Source organism: Mandrillus leucophaeus, unplaced genomic scaffold (genome assembly GCF_000951045.1).
Source record: "Mandrillus leucophaeus isolate KB7577 unplaced genomic scaffold, Mleu.le_1.0 Scaffold595, whole genome shotgun sequence".
Taxonomy (NCBI): domain Eukaryota; kingdom Metazoa; phylum Chordata; class Mammalia; order Primates; family Cercopithecidae; genus Mandrillus; species Mandrillus leucophaeus.
The window spans coordinates 1,872,681-1,882,642 of NW_012106419.1; the positions used below are offsets into that span (position 1 = coordinate 1,872,681).

The window sequence follows — 9,962 nt, forward strand, 5'->3', positions numbered from 1 at the left end:
ACACCAAGTGGACCTGCTGGAAACGATGCCTGTGTGCCCGGGTGAGCCAGCCACAGCTCAGTGAGGGAGCAGCGTGCCTCCTGAGGGGGCTCACAGGGGCTCACACTGCTCTGCTCTCACAAAACTGCCCTTCCAAAACTCTGTTCCCCTGTGGGAGGAGGAGGCTCCTGGATGAGTTGGCAAGAAAATCTCAGGAGGAAGGGACAAAGCAAATCCAAATCCTCTGAGGCAGCCCTGCCCAGAAGGTGGGGAATGATGGAGAACAGAAAGGGGTCCTCATGGGGCCATCTGGGCTAGGACATTGGCTGAGGCCTCCACCACGCAAAGGACTTCTTGGGGAAAACTGGCGTTCATAGCGTGGACCTTTCCTTCCAAGTCCTGAAAAGCAGAGGGGCCTGCACAGTAGAGTACCAGGCATGGAAGGGATTCATTCTGTGTGTGGTTACAGATCACACATACACCACAAGAGCCAACCACAGAAAGGTTTCTCCCGACAAGAGCCTAGCCCTCTGTAGGAGAGACATCCCACGTGCCCTTCCATTAGCCCCAGGGACAGAGGAGGTCTCCAGGAGTGGGTACCTGAAGGGTGATATTGATGGGCTGAAAGTGACACTCCAGGTCATCCAGCTGAATGAAGTTGGCTGCATCCACGGACTCACCATACACAAAGGAGGTTGGAGACATGATTCTGAAAGAGGAAAGCATGAAATCTGTCATCCCCACCCACAGTCAAGCACCCGTGATCACTGCCATTCCGGGAAGCAAACATTTGTCTCCATTTAATCCAGTGTCTTGTACCCAGTGCTTCCCTGCTGGGGCTGTTACTTCTCTCTCCCATGAACAGACATAGCCAGGCTATGCTTTCTGAAAAGGCATGAATAGTAGTGTCTTCTCATCCTAGGTTACGTCAATAAACTGCATGGAGAAATATGCACTGGGACTACCTTTCTGAAATGACAAGATTATCATGGCTTTGATTTTTTAAAAACTGGATTATAAAAGTATACATTTTCTGTTTTGTCATTCAAAAAATGTTTTATAGGTTGAAGAAGATGATCATAAGCTTTTAAAAAATAAATGTAAATGAATTATATATTTGGCATCCTAAACCCCACTCTATGACAAATTCACTTTAAAAACTTAAATTTGTCAGTCTGCTAAGATGACTAGAAGTTAGGCATTTGAAAGCCGAGTCCATTCATTTACAGCATTTTCCCTTGGATTTCAGAGGCTACATAAGAGGTGAGAAGAATTCAAGCTCAATTTGCAGCAATGCTTTCAATGTTACTTATATGAACACATCTCTGAGAAGAAACAAAGCTCAGACTGACACTCCCAGACAAATATTGAGTTCTAGATGCTGGAGGCCACTCACTTACCTAAACACAACAACGGAAGATTTTTGAGACTAAGTCCGAATAGACAACAACTCATCCATTTTCAACGTTTAGTGCATTATTTTAGTAAGGTAGTGAGTTCCCAGCATTACCAAATGACAAGAACTGTTTTAGATTCCTGGAGAGATCAGAGGTTGACTCATTTGTTTAACGGATGGCTTCATCAGGAGCTGTTAACATCTCCCAGCAAGATCCTCTAAGGCCTGATTACATGATCAAGTGTCTGGGGGTGGTAGGGAGAATGTTTTCTCTTTGTCCCCAAGGATAGGGCTTGGTTCTGGGTATATTCTTGCTGTGCCTTTGATGAGACAAGTAAATAAATGATACAGTTAAAAATAGAGCTGTGAACAGAGGCAAAAATATGCTAATTTGCAAATATATTCCACCAGTGCCTCATGTTTAAAAAACATGACCAAAAATGCCAAGAGCTCAGGAGCAGGAATGCTTGGAGACTCATTCCACTGGCTCCCAGCAGTGTGGGCTAGTGCAGGGATGGCTCTCCCTGCAAGGGATCAACATTTCCACTGCTAGTCAAGACTGCGACCCACAAGCACTTGAAAACCGAAAAATGAGAAACTGTGAACCTCCAGAAAGTTCAGCTTGCATTTGGGTCAAGGGTTCAGTGGGTCCTCATCTGATCTAAACTAATTGTGTAAATCTTTTTTCCACTATCAAAGAGGTATGCGTTCTGTTTTCTGAAGCTGGAAAGAAACTGAGTTCTCATTTTTCCAGGCCAGGGCTTTGGCTGAAAACTGACCTGGGTTGTTTCAGGTCTCCACAGACTGTAGCCCAGGGTCCTGCTTTCCAACAATGCCAGCGGCACTGAATGGCCGTGGACTTCACCCAGACAGATGGTGTGGCCGTTGGGATGGTTCCCTGCCCATTCCAGACCATTATAGACATCCTGAAGAGCCACCTCTGGCTCTGCAGAGGGAGTTAACAGAAACAAGCAAAGCCAGCGCTGACTGTGGAGCTAATCAGAAAGCGGTCCTCCTGTGAGCCAGGACTGGAGACACATCTGGTGGTAGCCTCTGGCCCAGCAGCTTCCAGCTGAGATTTTCATCCCAGGATCCATGCTGCCTGTTACCATACGGCATTCTGGAGGGACTAGGGGTAGATGGGAATATATGCATATAAAGGTATATGGAATGTTCAAAGAAATTATGGGGCTTAAACTCGTCACCAGACTTCTCAGGTTATCTAACAGGTGGGTGGGTAAGTGGGACAGAGGAGAAAATAAGGAGGGAGGAGGGTATGAGTTACTGCAGTTAAAGCTTCATCCTGCTTTTCAAGGCTGGGAGGAAGTGGAGGTGGCACAGCCCCTGGCTCCTGGCTGTCTACACATGCAAATATGAGAAGCACAGTGTTCCACTGGAGGGCACCCCTGTGTTGTGGCAACCCAGGACCAGGCTACTCACCCGGTGATGGACGTGTCCACCTCGTGCATCAGCGGCACCATCAGCACGAGGGTGTTGTCATGCAGGGATTCAGAGCGCTCCATGTTGCCACTGTGCAGGGAGAGGAGAATGAATGAACGCTGGCCAACACTAACTATCTGGCAGTGGGCTTTCTCTGTTCCACTTTACAGCTGAATCTCTACATTTGCCAGGGGCAGGTGGCACCTCATTGTCCTCAGTCTGTTTCTCGTCCCTGCACATATCTATCAAGGGCATTCTACTGTCTTGGCTGCGTTCCACACAAAGACGTGATGGTAAGTAGTTTATTCGGGAGGCGGCCCCAGGAAACGCCAGTAGGAGTGGAGAGTGGAGAAGGGCAACAGTGAAGGAAAGAAGACAATAAAGGCAAGCCATGCAGGAGGGTCGTGCTGTCAGAGCCAGGGCCCAGTCTCCTGGGGACTCTGTGAGGCAGAGTCAGTCTTCCTAGCTGAGGGCATGGGAGCCAGGCCTTTATCCACTGACTCCTGAGAGGAGCTGCTGCTGTGCTGGGGGTGGGGGTGGGATGGAATGAACCCCCTGGCACCTGCCTGTCAGGCAAGTGAGTGGGCTCTGGCCAGAGAAAGCCTCAGCAAGGGTGGCTGGTGCTGGGAGCCGGAATCTGCCCGGTTTGCGGATAGTTTGGAAAGGGTGAGGGTTGAGGGGTTATAGGCATGGCACCCACTGTGTGTGCTACTTCTATAAGTGCCTGTTCCATGAACAATGGACTAATGCAGTTGGTCCACTGCAGCCAGGAAGGGGTTGCTAGACTTCAGCAGCTATGTCTCACCTGAAGGGACCACCCATCATCCATGGACAGCCAAGCCCAGGAAAGAGGCCCTGACCAAACCGACCACTGTAAACATCATGGAAGCTCTCGCCATAGACCTTGGCTATAGCAGGTCTTTGGGGGTAGATCAGGCATTGATAGTTTTTAAAGCTCCCCAGGTGATTCTAATATGCATCCACATAAGGCCTCCCACTCTGGGTGAGAAAGCACAGAAGGGGGATTCTTGTGAGATCATTCTGGAAAGGTGAACATGAGGGAACTGATGCTGTTAAGTGGCTACTATGTGCCAGGCACTATGCCAGGCATTTCTCAGTATGGCCCCACCGAGACCTCAGAGCAACCCCAGAGGGAGATGGAGCACCCACCTTTGACGGGTGAGGAGCAGCTCAGATAGGTTGGGTAACTGCCCAAGGCCCCCTGCAAATCAGAGCTGAGATTCTAATCAGCCCAGTCAGACTTGAAACCCGGGCTCTCAGCTGTGACTCCCACGCCTGATGCCAGATTTGGGGCCAAGAAGGAGGAGGAGCAAAAGAAGAAGGGATGAGAAGGAACAGGAGGAGGAGAGAGAAGATCTAGTTTCCCTTTATTACTTTACTAAATTTCTAATAGGAATTGTGATCATTATTCCTTGGGAAAATGCGTGGCTCTTGGGTACATGCTCTTGAACCTACATTCACAGTTGGTTCCCAAGTTCACCCTGTATGGGCAGAACAAAAGAGTCCCCCAGACCTGCTGAGGCTGGGCTCAGCTCATCCTGACTGTTCCCCACCACGCCATTCCCTGAACATCTGCTGAGTTCCTGTCTGCTCTGTGCCCTCTCTCTGTCCCCTCCCAGCCCTGCCCCACTGCCTTCCTCTCTCACCCAGCAAGTGCTGAATGGCAACAGCACTTAAATAGCTCTCACATCCCCTCTCCTTCTCCCTCCTATTGTTCTGAAACAATGGTGCTGTGTGACGCTGACCCCACAGGGCCAGTCTCTGCCCTGGCTCCTCATCTGTCTTCCTACATGGGGTGACATCAGTCCCTCATGGGCAGCCACAGTTTGCAAAAGCAGCAGGATCAGGTGCCCACACAGCCTGACTTCCTTGTCCTTCCTTTCCCAAGGGGTGACAAAAGCCTTGGGATCACTGCTGTGGGCAGGCCAAAGGCGACTCCCCTGTGGATGGGTTGACACCATCCTGGCCTGCTCCCGCCCCCACCCCAGCATCCTGCCAGGTCTTGCCCTGCCCTTTGTTTGGCCGGCTTAGGCCCAACCGTCTCATCTGTCATCGTGTGACTGCTCCAGAAAGAGCTAAGTTGAAAAGTTGAGATAAAGACGCCAAACATCAAAAGGCTTCCCGTCATTCCAAAAACTCATGAGCTGGGATACTTTCCAGTGGTCTGCAAAAGCCAGGCTGGTGGCTGCTGAGAGGATAGGTCTCGAGAAACTGCTCAGTCTCAACGGTATGTCCCCCTAAATCTACAAGCAGGCAAAGAGCCCTTCAAAGGGTGGTGACGGAAGAAAGGAACGACTGAGATTTTAACTGTAGTTTTCAAGATAAGGGGCTTTAAGGGTCTTTCCATCATAGCAGGGAGTCAAGTGCTGTGTGTGGGTGCCCTCTGGGGCAGTCAGACCATATCTTCACCAATGCCTGAAAAGAAATGAGTGTCTGAAATATTCTGGTGTGTGTTTAAAAGATAATATCGTCATCTTAACATTTGTGATTTAAGAAATTAGAAATTTTTATATTATCGAAGCTACAGATCCTAGGGCTTCCTGAAGCTATGTAGCACTGTTAATGTACATGGGGTTGTTCTTGAATTGAGTAGGTTACTGTCATTTTCTCCTGTGCCCAGCATTTAGCACTGAACCTGGTAAATAGAAGGTACACAATAAATATCTGCTGAGTGAAAATGTGCCCGGCACAGAGTAAGGGATTATAAACAGTGGTTCTTAGCCTTGGCTGCTCATTAGAATCATTTGGTGAGCTCTTTTGAACACTCCATTGCCCAGGTCTCACCCCAGGCAGAGGAAGGGTCAGGGTCTCTGGGGGTAGATCAGGCATCGATATTTTTGAAAGCTCCCCAGGCGATTCTAATATGCATCCAAAACTGGAGCACTGCTGCTGTGTGGACATGTTATTCTAACAAATGAACCTTTCACGATTGCAATACTGGCTCCCTGCCCTCTCTGACTGTTATGATTAGCCCTGAATGAGGTGGAGGCAGGAAGTGTCTTCTTTTTTGACAAGGGAAATCTCTTCCATGTCACATTCCTTTCCAGGCACACAGGCTGCCTCAGGTGTGGAAGGACCAAGAGAGTACGCTGATGGGTCTGCCCAGCAAAGGCGAGTGTTCTGTGGATCCAAGAAATGGCAAGAGAATGAGAATTTTCAGGTTTGAATGGGCATCTGCTGCCCCTCATCAAATTCATCAGCCTCATGCTCTGGGGTCAAGGTGTTGCACTGTGCCACTCCCCTTTTCAAAAACTTTCAGTGGCTCCTCAGTGCCATCAGGATATAGTTCAGATTTTCTAGGTGACCTTTGTCCCCCATGGTCTAGCCCAGGTTCCTCTTTCAGCCCTGCCTCCCACTGTGCTTGTGTGTTCCCCATCCTTCTGAGAAGGTGCACAAACCCCCAGTACACCCCGTGCCCACCACCTACATAGGTGTAACAGGGCTTCTTGCCCCATGGACAGCCTCACTGCCGTGTTCATGTTGCTTCAGCCTGAAAACAGACTCCTCTGTTTAAATGCTACCTCCTGACTGAAGCCCTTCTGGATTTTATGCAATGGGAATGAAATCTACCCTCTCTATGCTTTGCATAAGTTTCTATTAGCTCATAGTCATGTTTTACGTGAATGTAAATTATGTGATCTTGAAAATAGTGTGAATAGAAAATAACTAAGTCTTGTGGACCAGTAAAAAGAAGGGGCTAAAAAGACATTATTGGGATAATTGGCATAATCAGAACATAAACTGCAGATTAGCTAATAGCATAGTGTCAATATTCAATTTCCTGAATGTGATAACTATATTAGTTTCTTAAGAGAACAGCCTCATTCTTGGGAATGCACACTGAAGTATTTATGAATCAAGAGGCATGATTTCTGCAACTTTCACATGGCTAAGAAAAAAAATTATATAGAAAGAGGATGATAAAATAGATGAGGCAAAATGTTAACACTGGGTGAATCTCAGTAAAGGGTATATAGGAATTCCTTGCACTATTCTTGTAACACTTCTGTTAAGTTTAAGATCATTTCCAAGTGAAAATGAGAAGGTTGCCTTGGGTGTCCAATCATCACCCCAATCAAAGCTTGTGTCTCTCTGTTCACCCACCTGAACGCCCCTCCCTCCACCGGAGCCGCCAGCCAAGTGCTACCTAGATGCTGCTTCAAGGCATGGTGGATCTGCCCTGGAGAAGGCATCTGGTAACTCCCCAGAGGCCCCCACAGGCACCTGTGGCTATCCTGGAGAGGGGCAGGCACATGCTCCTGAGGGGAGAAGCTGCCACCCCACGATCCCCTTTCCTATCCGTCCACTTGGCTTCCAGGTTAAGCCCGCTCTTGAGTAGCATCTCTTGGGACCTCTGTCAACAGGCCTGGCCAGGCCCTCAGGCTGCAGGTGCCCTGCCCACTCCATCAAGGGATACAGCGCCATGTCCAAAAGCAGCAGCGGGCCCAGTCTGACAATTTGCAGAGGACATCTGTCTGATCTGGGAAATACACAGCCGAGTGGGAACTGACCTTGAACTAAAGCCTCACCCCCCTGGGCCTGTCTCTCCTCAGCTGTAGAATCATCACCTCGGAGTGGCTGATGCCCAGTTCCTCTCAGCTCAGCCTGCAGTGGTGGCTATGCAAGCAGCACTAGGCAACCACCATCCCCAAGAGATCCAATTCCACTTAGTGGCTCGAGGCTTTATCACCGAGTAACCATTTCTTCCTCCTCAGCATCCTGGGATTCATCAAAGCTTAACCAGGACACGTCCTTTCCTGGTCCCATAAATCTCTTATCTTTGAAAAAAGTGTTTAAACCCCCCTTACCTCTGAGCAGTAACAATGAAGCTGAGAACTTCCTCTTCCCCAGACAGGTGGCTTGTATCAAAGATCACGCTGAATTCATACTAGGGAAAAAGGAAGTGGTATCTGGCATCAGCAGGCATTCCAAACTTAAACTGTTCTCTTCCATTTTCTGCAGTTTACGACCTCTGGAAGCTCATTTGCATGATAAGCTTTATGTTTTATGCATAGCTTTCTGACTAGCAGGCCAAAGGCACAGTCTTAACAGTAAAACCAAGCCTGATACATACTCTGGCCAGAGACCTGCTGCTCCTATTCAGCCACTGAGGCTCTCTTTAGGAAGTGATGTGTTTACACTCTTAAACTGGGACTTACTAAGCTTTACTCACATCCCATCTTTTCAATTTCTGCCACATCTGCAAATTACATCACCTGGGATATTTGCTTCATATTATTATTGTCTTACTCTTTTAGTTTAAAGATTATTTTAAAAGAACAATTTATATCACTATCATAGATGGGAATCCAGGATCACTTGCCAAAAAGAGAAGGTAGTTGTAAAAATGAATACAATGAAAACAGAGCAATGTTGAATTCTGTTGCCTGTGGAAGCCTTTGAGCCTAAGGTCTACCCCATCTTTGCTGAAAAGGGAGATTTGCTGGTGATAGAGAAGTGTTAAAGATATGCTAGCAGGATTGGAAATGTTCTCCTGATTCGTGTGGCTAGGATTAGAAGACTGTTGAAAAGTTTTATGAGTTGAATGTTTGTGTCTCCCCCACCTGCCACTCCTCAAATTAATATGTGGAAGGTCTAACCTTCTATGTGATGGTATGTGGAGGTGGGGTCGTTGGAAGGTAATCAGGTTTAGATGAGGTCATGAGGGTGAGGCCTTCATGATGGAATTAGTGCACTCAGAAGAGAACACAAAGATCTCTCTCTCTCTGTCCATGCACACACACCAAGGAAAAGCCAGATGGGCACACATAGAGAAGGTGTTATTTATAAATCAGGAAGAGAGCTCTGGCCAGGAACTGAATCTGCTGGGACTTTGACCTTGAACTTCTCAACCTTAAGAACTATGAGAAATACATGTCTGTTGTTTAAACCACCCAGACCAGGGTAATTTGTTATAGATGACTAAACTGACTAAGGCAGAAAGGGTCACTGTTAGGGTCAATGCTGTTCAGTGCTGTGTCCACGTATCGCCCACAATAACCTCATGAACCATCTAAAATTATCGAGTGTAATACTTAGTGGTGAACATCCTATGATTTGGGGGGCACTGCCCTAAGTAAATGGTGTTCATCATATACATGTCAGGCATGTGTGAGAATGTGGGAGGAACCCTTGGGGAGGGGTTATAAGACCAGGTTCTACCACAAACTGTGTGATCTTGGCTAAAATACTGTCTTTGCATTTCAATAAAAAGAGGAGGTTGGACAAAATGGTTCTTAAATTTCATCAAACTCTGAAAGCCTATAACTTATATAATGTCTAAACCTTTGGGTTACATTATGGTGAATTCTAGGCAGTGGTCTAATATTTGCAACACTGGATTCTACTGAATGCTTCCTGAAAGCAACGGACATTGGTCCATTACAATGGACCATCATCTACAGTGAACATGGACATCTCTTTCTAGACAGAACTTTCTGTTACTGTGGGACTTGTCAGCTTACAGTGGGGTGGGGGGCAGGCACAGAGACAGGGCAGGAAGAGGACAAGAAGGAAGGGGGAGGCAAGGTCTTGCCTGGTGTAGAGTTAGCACCAGGAGGAGACCTGAATTCAGTTAAACACACTAAAGAGCAAAGTGAGATGAGAGGCAAAAGAATTGGGTGAGAAGCTAAAATCAGGGATGGAGGCCTGGAAGAACAGAACGTCAGAAACTGGGCAGGCTGTGAGAGATAGAAACATATGGCCATCCAAGGTAAGCCAAGTATAGTCATGAGGCTTAGCAGGTGGCCTGGAGCCTGAGGACCCTCAGGGTTGGAAGGACATGGGAATGCACGCTGGGCTGCGGACACGGGGAGCCCCATCTCTGCTGGGTGACTTGTTGCGCTTTCTCTAGGGAATCACCCTCTGCTCCCATGCCCCCAATACCCAGGTTTAGTCAGTCTTGGTACAGGTCCCAGCATCTGTATGCGGTAGGAAAGTGGTGGCATTACCAGCTGGGAAAACAACCAACATTCCAATGTTCACACTTCTGTGGGCTCTATCATGATTTTGAGGGTTTTAACAAATGTTAGCTGGGCGCGGTGGCTCATGCCTGTAATCCCAGCACTTTGGGAGGCCGAGGCAGGTGGATCACTTAAGGTTAGGAGTTCAAGACCAGCCTGGCCAA

The 9,962-nt window shown here is 47.8% G+C and overlaps 1 protein-coding gene across 1 annotated transcript in view; it reads right to left on the minus strand.

Moving 5' to 3' along the window:
* Positions 1-9,962, minus strand: part of ITGA9 (integrin, alpha 9) — a 385,411-nt gene that overhangs the window by 78,963 nt on the left and 296,486 nt on the right. The window contains exons 17-19 of the mRNA XM_011999512.1: positions 7,645-7,724; positions 2,816-2,905; positions 580-688 (exon numbers count right to left, since the gene is read on the minus strand). Of these exons, the coding sequence (XP_011854902.1) occupies positions 580-688; positions 2,816-2,905; positions 7,645-7,724 (279 nt within the window). The remainder of the gene's footprint in view (positions 1-579; positions 689-2,815; positions 2,906-7,644; positions 7,725-9,962) is intronic.